This window comes from Ammospiza nelsoni, chromosome 1 (genome assembly GCF_027579445.1).
Source record: "Ammospiza nelsoni isolate bAmmNel1 chromosome 1, bAmmNel1.pri, whole genome shotgun sequence".
Classification (NCBI taxonomy): Eukaryota; Metazoa; Chordata; class Aves; order Passeriformes; family Passerellidae; genus Ammospiza; species Ammospiza nelsoni.
Window position 1 is genome coordinate 139,656,344 of NC_080633.1, and position 27,124 is coordinate 139,683,467.

The 27,124-nt window shown below is 33.5% G+C and overlaps 1 protein-coding gene across 3 annotated transcripts in view; it reads left to right on the top strand.

The window, feature by feature from the left end:
* Positions 1 to 27,124, top strand: part of CSMD3 (CUB and Sushi multiple domains 3) — a 581,587-nt gene that overhangs the window by 314,949 nt on the left and 239,514 nt on the right. For all 3 annotated transcript variants that reach the window (XM_059467476.1, XM_059467484.1, XM_059467493.1), the window contains 5 exons: positions 7,669 to 7,851; positions 9,026 to 9,352; positions 15,870 to 16,064; positions 20,274 to 20,412; positions 25,139 to 25,326. In XM_059467476.1, the coding sequence (XP_059323459.1) occupies positions 7,669 to 7,851; positions 9,026 to 9,352; positions 15,870 to 16,064; positions 20,274 to 20,412; positions 25,139 to 25,326 (1,032 nt within the window). The remainder of the gene's footprint in view (positions 1 to 7,668; positions 7,852 to 9,025; positions 9,353 to 15,869; positions 16,065 to 20,273; positions 20,413 to 25,138; positions 25,327 to 27,124) is intronic.

Here is a 27,124-nt window from a genome sequence, read left to right on the forward strand (position 1 = left end):
GCAAACAAGACCACATGCCAAAGTCAATAGTACAGATTTTACTTAACAATAAATGTGGGGTAGCAAGATAGATAGGAAGAGAAGAAAGGAAGGGGGGAGAAGAGAAAGGAAAGAGTAGGGGGAAGAGAAGGGGAGTGAAGGACAGAGTTGTGGGGATGGAGGGAAGGAGGAGAGAAGGGGAGAAGAGAGGTAGAGAGATAAAGATACCACCACCTGGGTTCTAGCAGCATCTCAGCAGCCCTTCTTCTGGTCTTCTCAGTGGGGAGGGGAGGAGGGAGGGAGAGGCTCTTTTATACACTCTGAGTCCCAGGTATCCACAGAGTGTAAATGCTGCTCCCACAGCTTTGGCTGATGTGTATAAGGGTTTGCTTACTTTCTCACATTTTGGTATGATGGGAATTTTTGTCCAGATAGGGTACCCAGATTTGCCTCACCAGGTCTGGCATCTTCTTGTCGTTGCCATCTGTGCTTTTCCCCCAGTTTACACAGCAGAATTTTGTCCTGTGTGCTGGTTCCAAACCTTCTCCTCTGTTAAGTCTGGTATTAATGCCTTCCTGTTTTCCATCTGTGCCTAAATTCCTGTATGGTGGCTTATCTTATGGTGGCTTATCTTTGACACTACTTGAGACAGTTCATTGTGCTCTTCAAATCTTGACAGAGACCTTCTCTATTAACAAGCAACAAATCAAAGAGAACATTTTTCCTGGTCATCTCCTTTAGTACCTGTATCAAGAAATTGTCAACCAGATGCTCTAGGAATCTTCTGGAACTGTTTCTATCAGCTGTGTAACATTCCCAGTTAACGTCTGGCAAGTTGAACTCCCCAACTTCAGTTTGGTTGGAGAGACAGCCTTGATGCTGTATCAGGACCTCGTAGCAGTAGCCAAAACACTTGAGTGTCACCAGCATGTTCTAGCTACCAATACAAAGCACAGCCCTATGAGATCTGCTGTGGGGAAAGGCGACTCCATTCCAGCCATACCCAATACATTTTACACTGCTTACTCTTGGTGTAGAAAGTCTGTCTTGCACTTTTTTCTCCTGAGATTTTTTTCATGTCAAAACTGAGATTAGTTTATTCTGCTGCACCAAAAAACAGCTTGTCCTCAAGTTACATTCTTAGACAATTCTCTTTGGAGTATGTTCACCAAAGTGATAGCAAAGAGAGGATTTAATTCCTTCCTGGAAGAGAAATATACAGGAAAAATTTTCATTGTTCTGAAAAGCATGAGCTCATAGAGGAAGCAAATAACTTTCTGATTCTTGTCTTACATAATAAAAACCAAAATATACTGCTGCTGATTATTTCACTGCAGGTGAAATCATGCCATACATTTTTTTTCCTTCTGTAAAAAAGGAGTTTTAAAATGCTCTATTGTAGCACTTAGTGAATATTACAGAAGGCTAGCCTAAAACTTGCTGCAGAATATTTGTTACATTAGGATATAGTACAACTATGTTTATTTTACTTTGTATTTTCGGCATCTCCATAAATATTTTATCATGACATGCACATCTTTAGTTTTAGTTTAGTGTTAGCATTCTTTTACTGCTTTACCTAATGTCACTGTGCTGACCTTCAGCAGCCTAACTCCACTGTAACTTAAGTTTAAGGTTGGAAATAAATATTATTCACCTTTATGAGGTGAATTAAAAAACAATTTCTAATGTAAGAATATTTATTGACTTCCTAGTTTTTTTCTAGCAGAGGAAGAAATTCCTATGTGTAATTTAACAAGAAGCCTATTACACTGTAGAACATCAACTTGTAGTAAATGTCTTTCAAGATATTTTCTCTGAGTTTTTGTTTTGTAAGCTTTCTTTCAAATGTCTTGTCATGTTTTCAGTCTCTGCATTAGTTTAAAAGTAGCATAGTGACATTTTTGCAGGAACAACTCTTATTTTCAGGAAACTGTCCAATACTAAGGAGGTGATCTTTGAATCATTGAAACTGCGGGCTCTCTTTAATATAATACATGGAAGAGTGGAACTATAGAATAGCAGATGCTGAAGTGGAAGAAGTACTATTTTCTGACCATTTATGGCAGGGCAATAATCAATTGTTGCATGATAAAATTTTCCTATAGTGCTAGTTAAAAACTTTCACTAAATATGATAATGTAAAGGAGCAGATTGTAAAGGCAGTGCAAGCTATAGGTCTTGCATGAGATTGGAAAGTAAACAACAATTTTTATCAGCTTCACGTTGAACATCGAGTTCTGACAATGAGAGTAATTGCTGCATAATTGCTGTTTTGTTCTAAGAGTTTGATGATTTGCTGAGGCCCAGGTGTATTTTATTTGCTGGCATATCACTTGGAATAATAAATCTATAATTATCTCCATCTACTTTGTGGGGAAAACTCATGCTGTACTCATAGTGTTACAGCAGAGTGGCCCAAGATTGTTAGCCTACCTTGCCAGGAAATCATGCTCTTTGAGTCAGAAAGAGTAAACAAGAAACTGTAGTTGCTCTCTTGACTCATAATATTTATCACTGCTTTAAATTCAATGAAGCTTCTGAGAAAGATAACAGATTTCTAACTGCTGTTTAACTTCATTTTTTTGACTTCATCATCTGTATTTTTGTTTTGTATGTAAATGAAAATGATAATAGGCAGCCTAAATAAACTTTATGGCTATCAGGCTATTCCCATTGTCGTTTGCTTGAATCCTTTCAACTCAGCTATCAAGTGATGTATGCACAATTTAAATAAAAATTATTGCATCTTCAAGTTCTCTGACATAAGTCCTTAAAATACATTTTTTTTCAATAACATAGAATGGCTTAGCTTGATATTTCCTGAATTACATGAACTGTATTTTCTCTTTCTTATCAGATTGAATGGAAATTCCATTAATAGAGACTATGAAAAATGAGGTCATTAGACCTAAAACAAAGACATTTTATTGTGTATCAAGGAAAATTAAAATGTTAATGAACTATTATAATTGAACTATTATAATTGAATATGTTTTGAATCAGTCTGAATCAGTCCTTTTGTTTTCTGTGATCTTAATTTCTCTTATATTTCTGTTTCAATAAGTAACATCACTATTTATATTCCAAGTTGTATAAGCTGTCATTAAGGTTCAGTACAGGTTAGAGCAAGGGGATGGACATGAGAAAGAAAAAACAACAAGAGGAAGAAATGAGGTCCTTCAATATTTTTTTACATGGTTATGTTCAGTGTCCTGTAGTTGATCTAAAGCTTATAGGTTAGAAAAGCATTAAACAATCCATTAAGTGTCTTTATAATTTAGAAGCCATACTTTTAGGTTCAGTCATTACTGATTTTTATCTTTAAAAATTTAATATTAAATTGGATGTACATGCAATTTGGAATACTATATTTTCCTCTTATGCTTTTTAGGTGATTCTTAGTCTTTTATTTTGTGTGCAAATATGCACTTAAAGCAAATCACATGCAACTTATAGATAAATTTATTTTAATACATGGACTGCAAAATTTACTCTCATCCTCACATTGACCTTTTTCCAATATTTTACTATTACAGATTGGACACAGTCACAGTAGTAATCTTTCTGGTGTAGAGGGGAAATTCCTGTCTAAATAACACTTTTCTCTGATTTGTATATTTTAACTATAATAGAGAGTGAAACAATAAAACATATTATTGGAAAAAACAATTCATTGCTTTGAGGTTGAATCATAATTTTGCAAGTAAGATAAATACCAGTTTAATTATTCTTTACAGTTTAGAAACTCTGAACTTAAACTGGTTTTTTGGGCTGAAGTTACCTGTGCTCAATGGCTATCTCACTTGAAGTGCTTATGAGTAAATTCGAAGAAAACACTTAGTATCTTTAAATACCATGATTTCAGGAAAATGCATTCCATTGTGACCAGTAAAAAAACAAACAAACAAACAAAAAAGAGCCTGATAACCTTTCTGATAAGTTCTGACTTTCTTGTTGAATCGGTGACCTGAAATTTGGCAAGGGGACATCTAACCAGATTTAGTTTGTAAAATTATGATTTGCATAGGCTTACTCACTTGTTTAAGAGGATTTAGCTTACAGAAACTGAAATCCCCAAGAGCTTAGTCCGAGCTGCAGTCTTATCAGAGCTCCTAGCAAGGTTTCTGTCTCTTATTATGACTTTCTTTTTTGAGGTGTAGGGGGTGTGAGAGCATTCCATTTGCAACTTGGATAAAGTCTACATTCGACAGCCAGGTTTAGATGAAATTTATATGCATCTCTGTGCTGGATAACCTTGGCTGACTGCAATATGTCCACGAAGCTGCTCCCACTCCCCCTCCTGAGCAGAACAAGGGAAGAAAATAGGATAAAAAACTCATGGGTTGAAATTAAAATGGAAAATAACTTACCAGTTACTGTCATAGACAAACAGACTTAACTGAAAAATGTTTAATTTGATTTATTGCCAAATAAAAACAAAGTAGGATAGTAAAAAGTGAAAACAAAACTAAAAATTTCCTCTGCCTCTTTGTCTTCCCAGATTCCACTCCTTTATTCCAACCTCTTCTAACTTTTCCTTCACCTGGGCAGTAAGGGTGGATAGGGAATGGGGAATGGGATTTGTGGCCAGCTCATAACACTTGGTCTCTGCCACTCCTTCCTCCTCATGCTCTTTCCCTCATTCAGTGTGGAGTGCTTTGTGTCATCTGTAGTTCTCTTAGAGCTGCTCTAGCATGTGTCTTTTCCATGGGGTGTGGTCCTTCAGGAATGGACTGCTCCTCTAGTTGCAGATCCTTTCAGGGCTTATCCCCTTGCTGCTATGTGGGGTCATCCACAGGCTCCAGCAGAGACCTCTGTGTGCTGCAGACAGACAGACAGACAGACAGACTGCTTCCCAGTGACCTTCACCACAGGCTGCAGGGGAATGTCTGCTCTGACACCTGGAGCACCTCTTCTGCTTCCTTCTCTGACCCTCATGTTTGCAGGGCTGTTTCTCACATATTTTTATTGATCTTCTGTCACAGTTGCTTTGCAGCCTCACACTGACATTTCCAATTTTTTAGTTGTGGGGATTTTTATGTTTTAATTATGGCATTAATAATTAAGCTGTCTGAAAATTTACTGTTTTACTTTTAATCGTAAAACAACAGTAAATTACGTCTGTTTATCATGAATGAATTATTTACAATGAGGGACTAGTATGAGTGTTTCAAGAAGAGAGGCTCTGTCAGGCTCTGGATCTAACTGCTTAGGAAGTTTTGAAACAAAATATGTAGTGCAGGGAAGCTGAAACACAAGTGGTAGAACTAGCAGTAAAAATCTGATTTTAATTTACTCCTTAGTGAATTGAAATAAATATTAATACGCTTTCCTAAAATCATGCTATTTAAAATGTGATTATATGACAAAAGCCCAGGAATCGGTTTGTTTTTTTTCTCTCTGTTTTAAGGAAAGTTTATTGACATTCTCAAAAGAAATCTAAGAAGTATTTGCCCTTCAATTAACAAAAAAAAAAAAAAAACCAAAACACCAACAACTAAACAGCAGCAAAACCCCAAACAAAACAGAAACTCGAACAAAATTATTTCTGCTCCTGTGGAAAATTAAGTAATGACAGAAATAGTCTGTTTCAAATTCAGAGATGAACTGATGCTAATACAAAATTTAGAAAGTGTATAAAGTGTTGCAAGTAATGCATCCAGAAAAATTTTAAAAGTAAAGAAAGAAATATTTGCTATAAATTTAAATTAATACAAATGGGGTTTAGGACTGGTTTAATTAATTTAAATCTATTATTCATACAGCATTTTGTTCAACTTGATTTTGTTTATGAAAGGAGATTCAGCATAAGGCTATGGATATAATCTCTTAAGTACAGGATGTAATCTCTCAAATACAGCAATCACATAGAAATTTTTCCCAACTAGCTCCTGTAAATGACTTTACTCGGCTTAAAAATTTCTTGAATGAAGAGCAGTTCCTTTGAGTCCTAAAAAGGATAGTTTTGATCAGCTACATATCTTTTCAAATTTGAGAAAAAAACATGGAATCTCTTGCCCAGCTACATCAGAATAGAAGACCCAAAAAAGAGTAAATTGCAGTAGATATAAATCCATTTACTGCCTGCATTTTCTATACATTGTTTGAGAAAACTACAGTAAGTTACATGATGTAGTCACTTGCTAGAGAACTAGTTTGTAGAATTCATTTGTATATAGAATATATTTGTTTTCCCAAATGAAATATGAAATGACTTCAACACTTAGGATTATATTCATCCACCAGGACAGCCTAGGAAAACTTTATATTTCTTTAGCAGTTAAAAACTGAGCAGTTCTGTAGATCTGACATTAACAGTCACATGAAAATTGATGACAGGAGAGTGAATTTGTGTGTTCTTTGGGATAGCTTATGTTGTTTCTTCAGGAAAGCTGTAACTTTTTTTTTTTTTTTTTTTTGAGGTTTGTAATCTCAGGATAAATTGAACATGGGTTTTTTTGTTTTTATAATAGTAAATTGTATAAATCCTTTCATAGAACTGTTTGGAAAAAAATACAAATAAACCAAAAAGAAGTGTTCATGGTTTTTTGTGCTTTTTATTAGATTGTTTTCTTTTGTGGTTTTTGAGTTTTATTTATCTAAACAGAATAATAAAGCCTTCCAAAACTCTGTGGAGTATATTTTTAGATAATCTTCAAGTCTTTTTCAGTTTCTTGTTAAAATTGAATGGTCTTCATTTGCTTTGTGTGGCATTTTAATTGTATTTAGAAGTTTAATATCCGAAAGCTTTGAGAAATCAAGTGTATGCTGCTGAAAACATTACCCTGGAAAAATTGTTGGTGTTAAAATCAAAACACTTGCTATTCTGTTTTTACATTGTAGTCAAACTATCATATATGGAAATGTGAGAAAAAAAGGCTTCAAGTCCTTTAAAGAGAAAACCTCAAACTATGGTACAGGGTGTTTGATGCTGTCATTACATGTAAATTTTTAGAACATTCTTCCATGCTTGTAACCACTGAAAGTTCCACACAGGATGCAGCCTGTGAGAATATCACAGCTCTAAGATTTGTTGAGTTAGTAATCATTCAGATTCCTTGCTGTTAAGACTACTGTGGTAAAATGTTATTTGACTATAGAGAAATTATTTTTTGGATATGTTTACATAATGCATGTGTATATAAATTTGTATATTTATTTATGTCTAGCCTCCTTTTATGCTGTGGGCAATTCTTTTAGTGCCACCACTCCCTTACCATGTCATTGGTACCTCAATTTGAACTGTGTTGGAACCTGCACAGTGTTTACACATTGGGGAACTGATCTCTCTTTCTATTTTTAAGAGTTCATGTTCTAGTAGCACTATTTTACTTAATGATATTAAGGTTTAAAATTTTATGAAATAAAATAGGGCAGAAACACTTTTCCTCATATCTTTTAATTTTCAAGTATTTTATAAACACAAAGAGTTTTGATTTTTCTAATCCCTTGTAGTGGTTGAATTGTAGCCAACAACTAAGCCCAACACGACCACTCACTCATTCCCCCTTATGCAGAATTTCCTCCCTAAGAAGCTGGGGTATAAAATCAGATTCAGTGGTGCATTTTGACAGCTGTTCTTACGTAGATCATTTTAATTTGCTTAGAATTTTCTACATGTCAGCATATACATGCAGCAAGTTTGTTTTATTCTTCTATGAATAAATCCCTTATTTATTTCAACAGAAATTGAAAAAGAAAGCTGTGGGGATCCTGGAACACCATTGTATGGTATTAGAGAAGGGGACGGATTTTCTAATCGTGATGTTTTAAGGTTTGAGTGTCAGTTTGGATTTGAATTAATTGGAGAGAAATCTATCATTTGCCAAGAAAACAACCAGTGGTCTGCAAACATACCAATCTGTATTTGTATGTACCACATATTTTCTTCTTATTATTTTTAAGGCATTGTGATTAGCTTTACTTATGGGTAATAATTATGGGTAATTATTTGTGTGATTGATTTCAGAGTTAAAAAGCTATTAACTCTCCTGATAGGATGAATTTACTTTTTCTTAGCAGGTTTGCCTAATGTACATCCCCAAGGGATGTACATTATATACTTATACCAAGTCTTAAAGCAATTCTCTTTATGTGCTTTGATATAGTGGTTTATTATTGGCTTTTTTTTTTTTTGGTAGGATTCTGTTGATTTTATGATGTAAATTATGTATGATACAATTTTGATAGCCAGTCTTAAATTTTAATATATTTCCTCAGATTAGAAGTCGCAGAATTGAAATCAAGAGTTTAAATTATTTAAATTTCCCCCATGTATTTTATATAAATACCTATTATCACTTAGATTATCATAAATATTCATAGCTCTCTTCCAGCAGCATTCTATAGGATAAGTAAAACATTTGCACTACATAGCATAAGTAAAACATTTGCACTACGTGGCATAAGTTATATTATATAGCACAGGTATATACAATGCTTTGATACTTATTTGTGGCAGCACCTACCTTAACTTTTCCACTAAATAGTATGGATCAAATATATTCAGAGTGCAATCAGTTGTTTTCATCTCTGCAACTCAATTTAATATGGCTCAGCTGAATTTATTGAATATAATATGTTATCCTGATAACAACAAAACATCTCATCTCTTTGAGGCTTCTTAATTTCTTGTGCCTCTGTGTGAACAACAAATGATAAGGGCACTATTGACTTTCTGCGCCTTTAATGCACTCAGTAGGAGGTCTGCTCATCTAAGCAGCTCCCTGCAAGAGAAAATAAGTGGTGCCAAGGGATTGTTATCAAGAGTAAATTGTAAGGACTGCCATGGATTTCCAATGCAACACATATGTTCTGTATTTTTTGTGAGCTCTGCTTGAGAGGTAGTTTTATTGAGAAAAAGGAAATATGAATATTGAAAAAACAACCTTCTTTCCAGATTCACATATCACCACAAATAATGGATTATTCAGTTGAGGTACTCAGCGAATTTTAAGATTTCTTTCAAAAAACTTAGCACTAGAAAAGTCCTTATTGAAGTATTTTAGTCCATTATCTAATTTATCTCTCCTTTTTTTGGCAGTTCCTTGTCTTTCCAATTTCACTGCACCGATGGGAACAGTTCTTTCACCAGATTATCCAGAGGGATACGGGAATAATTTAAACTGTATCTGGACAATAATTTCAGACCCTGGGAGTCGAATTCATCTCTCCTTTAATGACTTTGACTTGGAATCTCAGTTTGACTTCCTTGCAGTTAAAGATGGCGATTCTGTAGATTCCCCCATAATTGGAACATTTACTGGTGCTGAAGTTCCTTCCCATCTTACCAGTAATGGTCATATTTTGCGTCTGGAATTTCAAGCTGACCATTCTATGTCAGGACGTGGATTTAACATCACTTACAACAGTGAGTAATCTTATTTTTTTTTGTGTGCGCGGTTTTGTTTTCAACATACAGTCTAGGAGAAAGGCTTAAGTTTTTAAAAATGATGCTATGGTAATGCAGCTTCAAGTAAATCCTATATACCTAAAAATTCCTAATATATTTGTTTGGATTATTGCTCAAAGTATTGCTCTCATTTATGGCTTTAGAGATCATTGTGATAGGAGTGTTTGGCAGACTGACAAATCAGGCCAGTTCCAAATTGTATAATAGGGCTTAACTAAATTTGCTGACAATGCAATGCCACATAATATTAATTACCACCACTGCCTGAATGAAACTGTTCTTGAAAACTCATACGTTCAGCTGTGAACTTATGTTATGTCCTGGAGCTGATGGCTGCAATCTTTTCTAGCTCGTAGTCATGGCAGTTCAGTGAGCAGCCGTAGGAGCTCTTTGATCAGTCAAACCACAATAGACTTGTCTTTTTTTTTTTTTTTTTTTTTTTGCTGTTTTCCTTCCTTCCTTACTAACCACATAATAAAATTGAAAGTGATATCAAATATCCTCTCCAGTATTAAATACCATTAGCATTTATTCACCTTTTTGCTGCCAAAACTGTTACATTTCTTGTGAAACACATATGAAGAGCTGCCTATCTTGCATTGGTACCAAGTAATTTGGTATTTATTACACACTAAAATCCAGACAGGATATGTTCCCAGCTAGTGCAGACATGGTGATGCAAGGCCATAGCATGAATAATTGCAAGATACCCTGTGAAACTTTCTTGGGAGCGTATGCAAAATTAAATTTTGTCACTCCAGCAGTATCCTGAAGTGTTAGGCTTGCTGCTATGGGTAGAGTGTGATAGGAACAAGAGAACATCTAGTAGGGAGTTCAGCAGTACCCTTCAACCAGAGCTTCACCACTTCATCAATCCCCCACATCTGGAAATTTGGATTTCTTTCTTTTCTTTCTTTCTGATGGTAGGGGTAGCAGAGTTTTCAATGCCAACAGACAGAGAAAAAAAAGAAAAATACAATAAGTATTTTGATATTTCCAAAATGTGATGTGATGTGTAATTAGTCCCATTCCTGTCTTTCTCCCTAACATCTGAGAGTATATCTAATTCCAGAGGCTTGCTTGAGATTTAAGAGAATATACAACAACATGATTTGAAGGAGAGCACATCTCTCTCTTCCTGTATTGCCTGCTGGACTATATGAAATAAAACCAACTTTGTTGTTTAGGTTTCTTTACTCTTAAAAAACCTAAACAAAAACTTAAATCAAAAAGGAAATGAGACACTAAGAGAAGTTGATAAGTGACAGACCTAGACTTCACATTTTTCTCAAACAAATGTTAACCGTTAATATTGTTTTCATAAAATTTCAAGGACTGAAGTCCCATGTGGCTGCTTACTTTTCTTGCATTATCTTTCACCTCTCCATGTTTATTTTCCCTCTTTTTATTTTTGTTTTGGTTTAGGTTGTCAGTCTTTCAGGGAATGATTTATTAAGATCTACATTAAACGTTTCTGTCTGAATAGGAAAGAGATAAACTGGCACTAGATTATTCTGTAAACATTATTTTTCTAATTTTGTCTTATATTATCTTATATTTTTGCTCTCAGCCCTCTGATTCATCCTCAGATCATTTGTCACAAATGTAGAATGTAAGCATGAAGAATATGTGATATCTTCTTGGTACCTATAAAAACCAGTATTTTCTTACTGGATTTTATAGGTACCAATCATCATTCCAAACTAACCTTGAACTTGTAGCTACATATCTCAGTACTGTAACTAAATATTGGAAAGTCAGGGGTTATTCAGAGCTACCAAAATATGAAATCAGATATAAGGAAAATGAGATATTGAATCCATGTTTCTTTCCAGATGTTTTAACATTTGCTCTTTATTTTCTTTTGTCTCGTGTCCTTTTAACACTTATACCAGTTCTCTTTACTTTAAAGTTTCATTGTCGTGTGCTCAATGCTGTCAAGCCTAAATCTAAATGAGAAAACCAAAATCAGCTATTGGAGAATATAAGGTAGTCTTCCAGGATAAAAATTAGGACTGGGTATAAGTGGATTTTCTCAAGTTATCCGATTTTGTACAACTAGAACTAAATGTAGATCAGTTAATGTAGAATTTATAGTGAAAATGAAAGATGGAGAAGATTAGTATGGAATGCTCCTCATATTTAGTTCATTTTTTGAACTTCATAGAAATATACTTATCAGATAAATTCCGCTTCTTTAAAAAAATTTGCAGACTTCTTTGGGCATATATTAGTTTTATCATTTAAATTATGCACCAATAGTATCAAATGATACAATTTTAATTTTGAAAAGAAGCAACAATCCAATATCAACTTTTACCTGTTGTATAATGAAACCACTTAACTCTGAAAATAATTTAAAACGTTTTACACATTTGAACAGTTTAATGCATTTATATTTTTATTTCTTTTCATGAGTGTGTTTGTTAAACTCTGTAGCTAAAATCTACTTACAAAAGCAGCAATATCTCCAAGTAATGTCTATTATTTCTTCAGTAAAGACAGCTTCAATCTGATAAATTACAGAAGTAATCTTTCCATATTAAATAAAGGCAAAAACAGATAATAAAAAAGGCGTGAATTGAATTTCACTCTGTCTTAGCATTTGTAAACCCAAAGTTAATTAAAAATATCTGTTTTCTGCTAACACTCCAGTTGATATATTCCAAAGCTATCCATCTCTTTTTTGTCCCTTTCAAGAGTAGAAACAGTATATCTCAGAAAGAGTATGTCTTGATCAATCTTTTCTAATAAGAATGTAGGCTAGTAATGTAAATAATTTCATTGATGTTTTTGAGGTGTAGAATGGAGAATTATAAAACTGAGTTACTATTACATAATCTGATTATTTCATGGTATTTCTCAGAAAATATTTCAATGCCATATTTATTTTTATTACAGGAACATGTCATCTCAGATTACTCTCTTTCCAGTAAAATTGAACATAAATCTAACTTTTGTTGGAATTAAGAAAAATATTAGATTTCAAGTGTGTCATCTTTGAGTTATTACACTAAGTCTAACAAAGATTTCCTACTTAGTTCAATTTAGGGACTATATCATAGAAATATATGACATGAAAATGGATGATACAGAAAATGTTCCAATAAGCAAAGGTATAGGAACTGAAAGGCTGTGATTTTCTGCTTGGAAAAGGAGGCAGAAGAATGTTTCACTAGGTGCAGCAGAACACAGGGACACAGCAACCCAAAACTGCATCGGTTTAAGTTGCTATGGAAATGCATACTTACACCTGATTCCTTGTTTCTCCTTTATATCCCAAACCCAAGAGCTGCTAATGATATTTCTGGTGCCTGTGAAGATATTTATAAAGTCAGTCATCCCCTAATCCTGCCTGTAGTAAGCTATATGCATTGTACTACTCAGTTCAAGGAAAGTATGAGCCTTTCATCGTACTTGTGACTCCTTTATGAATGCTTCCCACTTTATATATATATATATATATATATCTTTGTTTAATTATAGAGAACAGAGCTAGACCTAGTAGTGAATGTAGTCACATAAATTACAAGAAATAAATTTATATGGCCTCTTTGCTTCAGTGTAGATTTCCTAGCTTAGGTTAGAACAGATGAAATGCACACCTAAAGTGCAGTGTGACAACTGAAGCCATGTGACAGACAATGCATATTTACTGCCCGTGACAAAGGAGTTGATGCAGAGAAAACTCAAAAATTCCTAGGTCCTCCATGAGCAGAAATTCCACAAACCAGACTCATGCTAACCTTCCTGTGGGCTGAAGTGGATGAGTATTTTGAGGTGTAAAGCATCGTCCAGATTGCTTGATTTATGCTTGTTGTGGACTTCTTTGAGCTTTTCCTCATTGATTGGGGTATAGTGCTGGGCAATTATCTTTGAATAAGCTTGAATGAGCTGCTGCTTCTTATGTAGATATTTTTGTTACTTTTTTTTAATTACAGCTGTTTAATTGTACTAGCAAAAAACCTTATGAATTACATAGCAGCCTGACAAAGGTCAAATTATGGGCCTCTGACATCAGCCTCATTACTCCAGTCATTTCAGCTCAGTGGAGCAAAACATGGAAAATGCCAGATGATGTGTTTATGTACAAAAACTGATTTAGTGTGGTTTATTGCTGTGTTAGAATATGTTCATCACAACACAATTTTCCTGCCAGTTTCTCCTGTTAAGACTTTGAGAAAGTCTCAGTACTTGTCAAGCTAGAACTCTTCAGAGGGTAGTGTACTAGAAAGAAGTAGGAGTTTACATGTGATGGTACTGAATAAGCTGCCACTTGTGTACATAGCTTTAAATAGTCTTTCACAATGAAATATATTGTTATAATTTTATATTCCCTTAACTTTTTTTTTTTCTCTGATATTTTCTTCTGAAAGTACTCTCTTTACTTCAAAGTTATTGCTATACTTACAAGCTAAAACTCTTGGTAGGGCAATCCACCAAAACAATTAATTGCGCCAGTGGACCACTCCTTTGTAGTCCTATTTGAAAGGACCTTTCAAAGCTGGCTTTAGATGAGATGAGCTGTGATTAGCTAGATACCTGCCTTCCTATCTCATGAGATCTCTGCAGTTCCTTCCCTCTGTTTTTTTGTTTTGGTTTGGTTTTTGTTTGTTTTATAATGCAAAATGCATATTTTAATATACTTCTGAGTTAAAAGCAGAATATCACCATTGCCCTGATCTGTGATTATATTTCCTGACATTTTTCCAGATATTGCCTTATCTACTTGTGCAGTCATGATAGTTGATGAAGATAAATACCAGGAAAACTGTATTTCCTCTTTATGTGTAATAGTTCATAAGGAACTTTTTTGTGGTTTCTTGATTTTTTGATGAGAAGTAAAATATTAATTAATCATATACCCATGTATTCTTTTTCTTTTCAGCCTAAGGCTAGTATTTAATATTACAGCTCCACCATGAAGCTTTCTAGAAGTATCAGCAGATGGAATATGGCTCATTGAATAATATAATTGTAGGCAGGCTGAGCTACGAGTGACTGCTGTTGGTGGGACAGATTGTCTTTCACCATCTTGCCTCCCAAAGTCATTCTATGCAGTAAAATTGATCACATAGGAGCAGCAGTGGCAGCATTTCCTGAGCTGAAATATAGAGCAATGAATTGATTTTTCAACCATAATAAGCTGGTGTCACACACAAGCAAGCTAAACCTGGAGTCAACATTTATCTACATTTATAGATAACAATATTGAAAATCTATCTCTGGGTTGTCTGAAAGTAGTAAGAAAAACAGACAATCAATGCCTTCTCTAAAAGTGATGACTGTGAGCAAAGAATTGGAAAAGTTTTTGTAACTCCTCTGAAAAAGTATGAGATTGCATCACTTTTAATGCAATCTTTAAATGGTAGACAATTATTCAATGAAAACACTCTTTTCTTTCCCAGTATATATGGCAATGTCTGAGTCAAAATGTCGATAAATAAATGCTTTCTCTTGTCTGTTATTATGATTTAAAATACCTCTGCAATGGAACATCTGAGAAATCTTTCTAGTAACTTATTGAAATATTACTTTAAAAAAATCATTAGGGGATTTGTATATGTTTTTTCTAGCAGAAACTGCAGGGGGAAAAGTGAAAATCATCTTTTTAAGGACTTAGTAGTTACTGATGTCTCCACATGTAAACATGTTTAGGAAGATACTATTTGCAGTCATCATACATAAGGAAGGTGGATATTTGTTCTCACTGAAAAAATCAACATTTTAAAAAATATAAGATGTGTCTTTATCAATAAAACAACAAAATACAATAACTAACTACAACATATAATTTAAGAACAATGCTACAAGTATGACTGTGCTGATTTCTGTTGGAAGATGGTCTTTCTTCTCCAAAAGTAAGGTATACTCTGCAGTAAAAGACATGTATAGTCTTTGTCATAGTATCTACATGTATACAGGGAAATTAATTTTTTTTCAATTTATCTAGACCTAAACTTGAAATGTTCAAAGTTTCAAGTTTTCTTCTATGGCCAACATGACCCTTTTTTTCACTGTTCACCACCTCTAAATACAAGAAACAAAGTTAATTATGGTAGGATAAAGCCCTTGAAGGTCAATATGGCTCAAATGGTGTGATTTACAAAAGATGAGTAAAGTTTTTGTATCATACATAAATGCTTGCCCTGCCCTTCTGAAGGAACATTCTGTCCCATTTTAACATTAAATAGGATGAGTGTTGTTGAAAAAGGAGAATTTAGCCATCACTGAAATCTGCCAGCAACAAGCTGTCCAAGCTGAGATCCATGATGTTATAACTTCATATTTTAAGCAATTATTTATGCTGTTTTGCATAAATAATTGTTCTTGAGAAAATTCTTGACTCTTATTTATCCCCTCAGTTTCCTAATATAAATTGTTTGTTTTTACTAGCGATGAAAATCTTCAAAATGTCATCTCCCTTGTAATAGTTCTATGTCCTCTACCACTTTTCTTTTTTCCTCTTAAAAAGCATTTGGACATAATGAGTGCCCAGATCCTGGAGTGCCAATCAATGCTCGGCGTTTTGGGGATAACTTTCAGCTGGGGAGCTCAATTTCAGTTATATGTGAAGAAGGATTTATTAAAACACAAGGAACTGAAACAATTACTTGTATGCTAGTGGATGGAAAAGTAATGTGGAGTGGACCTATTCCTAAGTGTGGAGGTATGTATGATATTTCTTTCTAAATCAGGAGAACTTGATGTAATGCATTGCAAACTGCCACCAAATGCAGTTGAGATTTTTGCAAATGAATAGCACAAAGCTTCTGTTATAGCTGATATAGTATTAGATTGGAATGAAGATGTTGATCTCTGCTGGCTATGGTATTTAAAACTGTTTAAGATGTTTTACCTATCTGTTGCAGTGACTCTAGGCTGTGGAAGACTCTCTTAGCAATTGATTTCTCTTTTTTATAGAAATTACATACTTCCATACATAGCAACCTAAAATCACACTGTTATACATATTTCCTTTGACTTGTTTATACTAACTGACACTAAAATACAATCTTTGCTTCATTACTTGTCTATATTCTAGGAACTTTGTACCTAAAGGGGAAAAATTAATTCAGCTGTTTGTAATAATTAAACAAAACAAAACAAAACAAAACAAAACAACAAAAGACAGTTATAATATAATCTTTGGTTTCTTAGCTTTTACTTTAAACAACAGTTTAGTTCTTATTTTCACTGTGTAACTGCCTTCCTGACAAAATTTAAACAATTTTAATACATTAGTGCAACTGCTTGCAATATGCTTTGCATCCATGTTTACTTTCTGTGATGAATGATTATTGCTTCACAGATATAATATAAGGTGTGTCAGTTTCACTGGACGGGATAACTCATAATACCTTTTCTTTATTATAAGGTGCATGGATCTGTACAACGTTGCTAATAAAGGATAAGGTTGCATTTTCAATGTTACATTTAAATCTTAAATTACTGGGAATATTTTTAAATGTCAGTCCATGCACAATGATAATATGATTCCCAGGTGGTCTGAGACTGAGTGGAAAATATTTTGGAATCCTAAAGTTTGAGACACAGGTATATTTGAATTAGATGTTTTTTATGAGCTGTAGAATTAGATATATTTTAAAATTTATAATAAAATTGAAAGGCAAATTAAAATATTTTTAAATTGACAATTTAATTTGGTCTGTTGGGGTGTTCAGAAGTTTTATTTACTGTGTACACATCTGTCTGTAAAACAGAGAAATGTTTGATATAAGCTGTTTGATATAAACTCTACATATACCTGATAATTTCATTGTCATATATATCAATTCAAAGGCATAAGCTCCATATACTGGCTAGGAGGTGACTGCTGTGCAGTTTTCCTTACAGTTGAGAATTGTCAGAAATTACAGTATACAAGAAGGAGCTATTTATTAATCTGCTGCAGATTAACAGGCTCAACATTCTAATTTTTCAGGGCAATCCTGGCTAGCCTCTGCTGGGACTTCCTCCCAGCCCTGCCCACAGCCCAGGATTCTGTTTCAGCTCAGACAACCACTTTGCTGTCACCAAACCCCTTTCCTGTAACAAAACCAGTCCTGTTCACCTTTCTCAGGTGGAATTGGATATGTCTGTGAAGACACTAACTCCGTGTGTGAGTGTGTACGTGTGTGTGTGTGCATGTGCCCAAGTGAGCATCCCTGGTTCTTGGCTTCTTTTTTTAGTGAAGAGATCCTGATTTTGCTGCTCCCTGTTGAATTTGAGTTTGGGATTCCTGTCTTCATGCCTTTCATCTTTCCTATGTGAGGGTTATGTGGAGGAATTTCCCATAATCTGTTCTAATATTGTGCTGTTGTACCCATGCTGAAGCTCTAACCTTGGTCTTTCTGTGTAACTCTTTTAGGGCTTAATATCCATTCTATAGCAGTAGTGATAAGCTCTTCAAAAAAACATTTCTAAAACTATGAGTCTACAAGATGTTTAGTGTTTCTGTGAATAGCCTGTTACCCTACAGGCTTTTTTCTTGCTCATGTAGGAAAATTTCCTGTTTCAACCCATGCACCTTGCTATACAAAGAAATAAATACAAATGACTTTGTGAGAATTCTTAGATCAGATTGAAATTGTTCTTTACTATTTGACATAGGCCTGTTTGATAAAGAGATTCTGCTTGATGACCATCTCTAGTTGTGTTATATTTCTAGAGTTTCATTTTGAACACATGAACACTGTGTATGAACCTGTCAGACAACCATCAAACAAGACTGTAGGAATGAAGAGGGGATTAAAATCAGTGTGAAAAAGGTTAGGGAAAAAATCCTTTGGCACGATGACTCGAGAGTTTTATTTTCTAAAAAACAAGGCTTTTTAAGATAAGCTCAGTAGCTCAGCTATTCTGAAGGAAAGTTCTCCTGGGTTTAGGAAATCAGCATGTAATGGTGAAAGTCAAACAAAAAAACCCATTTGATATTTATTTGCAAGAGCCACAATCAGAGGACAGATAAGAAACATTTTCTTTAAGGAAAACTGGCAGCAAAACACTGCTAAATAAAATCGAGAAATCATTCCAAATTTAGGCAGTCTTACAGTGTGCCTTACTTTTATTGCACTATTCATAGGAATATTTTTGTAATAGAGGTTTGGAGCTTTTTCCATATTCTAAATGCAATTTGTGTAATGAAAATTTGGTGAGAATATGGAACTTTGTACAAGTTTAGTAACACTATTGTAAATATGGAGTGTACTGGAGTGTAAGGCCATCTGATTCCTATTTTGTCAATATATTTTGTTGTTTGTAGGCTCTATATGTACAATGAATATTTCAAAGTGCTTATATACAATAAAATATAGAGATTATGAATGTTCTAGAGTTAACCTTCTGATTGTTGAGGTAAATATGGGTTTAAATAACTTATGTTTGACTGATACTGTTTACTGAGGGTAGTATGAAAAAACAACTCTAAGATAAAAGGTGAGAAACGCCCACGTTAAATCCATCACTGAGTAAAAAAAGAGGCATGCATCTGCATATTTATTGTTTGCAACATACTGAATTCTGAACTCTGTAACTTTAGAAACCTTTTCTTTTCCCTACACAGGATGGAAAGATGGAGCATTATGTCCTTAAAAAATATGAAATAAAAGAAACCAAAACAAACCTGTTTAAAACAAATTGACATTTAAATATAGGGCCTTGGTATTCTCCTGACAAAAATGAAGATCAGACAAATGTGTAATAATTCATGGTCTTCAACTTGAAGCTTTGTCAAAGAGAACAAAATTAATATATTTTTCTGTAATGAAGAAGTTCAGAATAATATAGGCAATGATATGTACTGTTCTACTTTGTCAAAATGAGCAACCAAAACTTTTTGCAGGCTCTGCTAGGTGAAAAACCACAAACAGAAATGGAATAAATAGCCATGATTTTGTCAGAAAATGTTGTGTATTTTACACTATTTTTAGTAGAGACTCTAGCTTGTCAACGGTACCTGTAATAGCTTTCCAGCTTCTTTGTGATATACAGTGATATGCATCGTTAGCTGTGACACTGTGACATAGACTTTTGGGGTTTTTTGGGATTTTTTTTTTTTTTTCTGAGTAGCCATGCATTCATAAAGGCCACTGAAACCATGGTGTTATGAAACTCTATGGTGCAGCCTTCTCTTCCTACAAAGTAACGTGCTTCTGCTCTCTGTCTAAATGGCAAAGGCCCCGGGTGTCCTCATGGACACCAAGTTAGACTTGTGTCCTTGATGCAGAGAAGGTCAGTGGTGTCCTGGGATGGATAAGGCAAACCCTTGAGAAGGCTGAAGCCAGTGATCTTTCCCCTCTACATGAGTACTGCTTGCAGAAGTATATATTGCAATATTTATATATATTTTTCAATTAAAAAATATCAACTAATGGTAAGTATGGTAAGAAGAATGGTAGGTATGTCTTTTTCATGAATGAGGAATTTGAACTGCTAACATGCCAAGCAAAACATGTGGTATAACAACAGATTCCATGATGTCAAATTTAAAGTAACAGTTCACTGATTTCTAGCTTTAAATTCAGCTGAAACTTCAGCAAGTTTTTCAAGACTCTCTGCTCACAATTAAAAGCAAAAATAATGATATTTTGTAGAGACTGTGTTTTCTTTACGTTCTTTAATGCAGAAAATGTATTATACGAAAGGAAAAAAACCTTTTTCAGAATTATTGAGCAATTTATTTCATCTATTTAAGGCCTTAATTCGGTTATCTCCATCTAATTCTGAACACCCCAGAGCCTGTCAGTTTTGAAGAAATTGCATCTTCCTGCAACTAGATTTTAAATATTTGTTCATTCTAATTGTCCTATATTGAAATTGGTAAATATTGCACTTAATAAATCTGTACTATTTACCTTTCTCTTTGTTTCATTTTTAGCTCCATGTGGTGGGCATTTTTCATCTCCAAGTGGAGTAATCCTCTCTCCAGGCTGGCCAGGGTATTATAAAGATTCCTTGAATTGTGAGTGGGTGATAGAAGCTGAACCTGGACACTCTATCAAAATTACATTCGAAAGGTCTTGGCTAAAGTTTTTCTTACTTCTTGTTTTCCAGTTTTTACCAGGAAACAGGAGTTATTAGCTTTATCATAACATTAATTTGCATTATCTAAAAACAAGCAATTTTATTGTCACATAGGACTTTTGGAAACTTCTTCAGAGCACAGATATTATCTTGAGTGTAATTTCTACTTTGATGTGCTGAAAAGCTTTTGAAATTTCTACCCTCTTACCCATATTTAAACCTGTCTAGCCCAATAAAAAATGCCTGTTTTAAATATTAGCATGTTTCATTTGCTTTTGACTATATTGCTATGATGAATTATAATTGCTATGTTATTTTTTTTTCTTTCAAAATCACATAATTGTCAACTCTGAAAATTTGAATCAGCTGTGAAAATTAAATTAAATACAGTCATAATTTCCCCTACTCTGAATATTTAATTATCACAATAGCTGAACTATTGTGAAAGGATTGTGTGCTCTCAGGATGGAGTTCCAGTGTCCTCTAATTACTGCAGCATTCCACCTTCCTAGACTAATGTCTGTTACTAAAGTCCCTTCCTTATTCAAAAGACTGAAATGTGCTGAAGCACCTCACATTTCTCATGGTAGAAAGATGTTGACATTTAATTTGAACTCTTTATCAGAAAACAAGACAAAAAATGCAATAAAGAATGATATTCTTCTTATGTTTTGGATATTTTTTAATTGTAGATATTAAAAAATTTAGATGAAAACCCAGTAAAAAAGTGCCATTGATGATCAAAATTATAGTGTACAAATATCATACAAGTACTTTTCAGTTTATATTTATACAGCATGTTTTGACTAGGCCTGCTCACACTTGACTTAAAAGAAGGTATTTCTTCATGTTAATATAATATAAAAGGAAAGGCTTTTTTAGCAAGGGATGAATTTCGTATTCTCTTAAAATTTGTCACTGTGATAAGATTTTTCAAACCTTTTTTTTTCTTACTATAGCTTACTCTATAATAAAATATACATGGGAAAATATAAACAATCAAAGGACATGTAATAAGTACACTTTACTTATTTTCTATCCTTACTATAACATGAAAACTAATCTTCCAAAATCACTTAAAATTATGATTTACCAAATTTTTGCCAATTAGACTACAATAAAAAATTGAATAACTCCCTCCTGCTGAAACTTCTGTTAAGTTTTTGAAAAGAAAATTATAATTTCAAATAGGTGATTTTTAATTCAGTAATTCATTTAAACTACATATTTCATGTGGAATGTCATTTCAAAGTAAAAAGCATTTGCCTTTATATTTGCCCGTTGCATTTTCTTTCTTCACACCTGAATTTCACTAAATCTGACCCTCTCTTGCATACAGTTTTTGTTTGTAATACATTAACGCCTTGTCAAAAAATTGCGCAACCTCTATTACTCTTGTAAGAAAGATCAAAAAAGAACAAGATGTGGTTTCTTTGGATCACAGAGAAAGCTTCTATCCTCTTTATGGTACTTTTTTTCCCATTGCTGCTCATTTTTGATGCTCTTGTCACTTGTCAGAATTGGTCTGGTACGCATATTGCTCAGATGCAGCAATCCAGAGAGGCCCCACTTGCAGACAAACGTGCACTCCTATGCATCTCTGTGCAGAGGTACACTTAAAAATACATCTATGTATGTTCACACAGATGCACTTAGATATATATAGCTATGTGTCTGGATGCAAAGCAAAAGTTTTTCATAAATTAAATGGTGGAATAAAACTTTATAGTGTAATGAAAGAAAACATTTTGTTAACTGCTGTTATGTTATTTACTTAGACATTAGTATTTTCCACATAGTTTAAATTTGCCTTCTGAGTAATTTATGCATAGGCTTTTAAAAGGCTCATTCTTGTCTTGGCTACCCTTGTTCTGCTGCTTCTGCTTGCAAATTTTCAGCTGCACTTTCTTAAGAGAAAAGGATATTTTGTTGAAATCACAGTTTTAAAACTATAGCCAAACTACTTTCCTATATGATTAAAAAAAAAAAACAACTCATATTTTTCCTATTTCTTTACCTTTTAACTTTGTCCTGACAACCACACATACTCTTTATTGGTAGCCTTTATTGGTGCAAATACCAAAATTTCCACAATATATGTGGATGTTTGAAAGAATTTGAATTTCTTGGTCAGTGATAAATATTTATTGTACATATCTATACCTTTTAAATAATTTTTGGATTTTCTAAGTTTCTTACTCGCAGAGTAGTTTCCTTTTAATCTTCCTACCTTCCTATGTCTTCTCTTTTACCACATTGGGTAGGAGTGAGGTACTGCATTCCATAACTGTATGCTAAACCATTCCTGTGCCAAGGAGATAGACATGAGAAAAGAAGATCTAAAGACAAATCAAATAAAAATCACTATTAATTTTGTGCTTTTGGCATGCAAAAAATAAAACTTTTTCACATATTTTTATATGATTGTGCATGTATTTTTTAAAATGTTTATTCCTGTTCTACAAGGAATTATCTAAGATAGATGATCTGTTGATATTTTGGTTTAAATCAGAATCTTTTTAGGCTCAATTGAAATGGCAGAAGCGAGGAATGGCAATGCCATTCTTGATTGTAATGAAGTGTTTATCATGAAGCCTAATTATGAGTATTTAAATGTGAGAGATGCTGATAGCAAAGTACTGATTGGGGTACTAGTCACGTTTGTGTATTGAGTATTTACTGTGGAGCAGGAAATCCTGACACTGCAATGAGTTGATAAGGATGTCTCTTAGAAACAAAGATGTGTGTTATAAATATTCAGGCACCTTTGTCTATTCAAATAAGGCCTCCTAAAAAAGTGTATATGGGATCTCCTGTTTTAAAACTTTTTTCACTCCTGTCTTCTTGTGAGCCCTTCACAAGATTAGACGTGACATAGCAATTAAGACATTCAGGGTAATTTAACAGTAATGATCAACTAAGTAGGAAAGAACATTGGAAGGGTCTCGCATGAGCCTAGGGTATTTCTTATCCAGTTTCCTAAAAGCCCCTACTCTTTTGTTACATTGAGGGGAAAAAAAAGTATGTAAATATAGCAGATATGTTGAGCATCAAGGGAAAAGATATTGAAGGAAAAACTGATATAAGCATGAGATTTATAAATGAATGTTTTTCAGTCTTTGAGCTAAATGACCAAGCAAAAGCATTGAACATAATGCCTTCTTCAAATTTGTTCCAGTTTATCTCACTTAAAAATAGTTCTTACATTTTTTTATGGGTCATTTTTTATTTTTTTCATTTTCATATTTTGTCTGATATTTGTGGGGATATAGTCTAAGTAGTTTTGAGAGAATTTCCTTTATGTCTTTGGAGATTCAACTTAATTTCAACTTGACTTTAGTTGCGTTACATTTATCAGATCCATGGCTTTTAACACCTTCTGTCTCAAGTATGCTTTTGATATAGGTGCTAAGAAAGTTGAGCAAGACTAAATTATCTGTTTCCAAGATTTCTCCTGTGTTATATGGATTGCTGGAAAAAAGACAAAAAAAAAAAAGAAAATATTGGAAAGAACAAGTTATTGCCTAGTAGCTTTTCAGCAGGATGTCATTGCAAGTTACTGGGGGACCTAACCAAACCCAAAATTTTCAGTTTTCCTGCTTCTAGGATTATCCCACTTCATTTCTGTAACTCCTTATCACTTTAGTTCCAGGCTCTTTTATACATTATTTAGTGGGAGCAGAACATCAATAAAAGAAAATACATGTTTTGTGGGTTTAATTTGTCTTCTTGTCTTTTGCCAGACTCCTTTAGATCTTTAGGCTCTCACTCATGGGACATAAATACTGAAATATTGAGTTCCTCAGTACACTGACTTTACTCACACAGTTCTTTGAACGGATTTCACCTAGCTAAATTAGGTGTCTGAGTAAATCAAAGCAAGAATTAAGACTATCTAAAGATCATTGTAAGATCCTGCTGTTAATTGTTGCTTTTTAATTCTGGAAAGGTTTTTCAGTAATCCATCAGAGTCCTTTATAAAGCATTATGATTGATTTAAAGTCTGTCATAGCAAGAAAGAGATAAGCCACTGTCAAAACACCAAACAGGTGTTTAGAATTGCTGATACCATCTAAAAGAAGACAAGCAAGGAGATATCTAGCAGCACTATCACACTCAGCTTTCCTTGACAGGGAGAGCACACATACTGTATTTAGTGCTTTCTAAAAAGGATTTTATTTGTGGGTTTTTCTTCAAATAACTTCTGTCACTACTTTGGACTGAGTCTCAGCTGGCAGAAAGCCACTGGAGTCAAGAGTCAAATAATTCTATTCCTGCTTAGAGATGATTGTAAAGTAGGAACTCAAGAGTATGGGCCCTTGATGATACAAAGTACTTTGATATTTTTGCCAAATGCATCAATATGCCCTCTATATAATTTAATCAATTATTCAAAAGGAAAAATAATGTTATAAAATAGCATATGGATTTTTAATTGTTAATATTTATTAACAAACTGGTTTTAGCTTTTGTTTCCTGCCATACAAACCAGCTCAAGGAGTTTAAATTTATTTCTCATCTTTCGAAGGAACTAACTTGAAATTTTATTATTGCATAAATTATATAAGATAATTAATATTATTGCAATGGTATTGAAAAAATAGATATGTGGAGAAAAAATATTTCATGAAAGGTGCATAGTTTAAAAAATATGTGTTTATTGAATTTGCTTTAACTGTCTCTTAAATTTTGTGCCTCTGTGTTTTTCCACAATTCCAGATTCCAGACTGAACTGAATTACGATGTTTTGGAAGTTCATGATGGACCAAACCTATTATCTCCACTTCTGGGTTCTTACAATGGTACACAGGTCCCACAGTTTCTGTTTAGCAGTAGCAATTTCATGTATCTTCTCTTTACAACTGATAACAGTCGTTCTAACAATGGATTCAAAATTCACTATGAAAGTAAGTACCTCTATGATGTATTATTTGATCTCCCCTCCCCCTCGATGCTTACCCTAGTCATGTACAGGCTTCATATTGGCTAATTTCCTGTTATTTCCCAATCTGAGAAAGATTTAGTAATGTTTAAGTGCAAAAGAGATGACCACTACTTTTATTTATGTTTAATGTCACTGATGTACTGCTCTGTGCGTTAAGAATCAAAAGATGAGAATAAGAAGTAAATGCCTTTCTTCTGGAGGCTGCTTTTATGTCCTAATATTCTTAAATTTTATGCGATGAATTTTTGTGAGTGTAAAATGGCATGAGATCAGGAAGATTATGAAAAACTAAGAAAAAAACTGAATTAGTGTTCTGGTTAATGTATCTGCAGCTTTAACTGAACATAGGGGAAAATGCAGTTTTCATAATGACAAATCAAGAAATGAAATTGGTTGATTATGGATTTTTTGGATTCTAAAAACTTGCTTATATGATTTTTTTTTCTGACATAAAAATACTCTTTGTCCTTATTTTAGTCATATAAACTATGTCACAGAAAGTGTCTGTAAGATTTCATACTTCAATAATTATTAAAATGCCTATGTTGAAATATTATAATTCAATTTACATTTTGTCTTTCTAAATATAACTTCTGTTGTAATAATTCCTACTTATATGAGAAATAATATTTTACTGTAATTGCTATCTTAATTGCTTTGTAAATGTTATTGGCACATTGCTTGTACTTCTACTTGGAGTTATTACCAAAAATTTCCAGATGTTCTTAATTTTTAACATTATTTTTTGCAATTTTCACTATTCCTGGCCGCTATAAGGGTACTAAAACTAACATGCATAGGGAAGATTTTGCCAGATAAAATTTAGATTGATTTGAAGTCCAGTGAATGCTAAATTCAGGCTCTTTATTGGAAAAAAAAAATTCATATTATACCAAAATTATTACCTAGCATTCACCCACAAATGTTTACCTGTAAATTCTTCTGCATTATGAAAAAGTGATGATTTTGTTAGTTTTCATCCATTCAGAAGTTTGAAAGAAGGCTATCCTAACACATTAGGAGCGCTAGATTAAGATTGCCCACCAAGACACTAAATTCCTAGAAAGACTGAATAATGTTAAATGGTAGAAATTATACTTTGGGAATGTGAACAGCAAAAAAAGAAAATCTGCACTTATTACAAATAATAAACAGTTTCAATTAAATAAACTTGGAAAAGAAATCTGAAATTTCTTTATAAATAAATTCTTGGATTTCATTATAAAATCCTCTTTTTTGTAAAAGTGATCCACACCCCACAGTTCTCTACACCAGTGGAGTAAAAGGCTAAATTTATACTATCAGAGAGCATGGAAAATGTATATTCTTACCCCTGGTACACAAAATAAACAATTTTCAGTACTTTCTTTTCTGTTTAATAGCCTCTGTTTATAGACAGAAGTCTAGTATTCATTTCATTTTTGCTTAATTCTTACTGGTTTCTTATCTTGCATTATCCAGTACAATCCAATTCTGCTTTCCTTTTTGGAAACACGAATAATAATGATCAGTGGTCTCCTATTCATCAGTTCTTCTCCCTTCAAATAATGTATTGAAAGCTTTTTATATCTTTTATATGTTCATAACTTTTATGCTAATTATATCTTTCCACAATGAATTTCTTTGTAATGAAAGACTTTTTATGACTTCTATGTAGGAATAAAAGGAATAACATGCATTAAAAATTTTTGCACTGAATACTTCTAGTAATTTACTAATTTCAGTACTATCTGAAGAGGGTTGAGGTTTTTTCATTACTG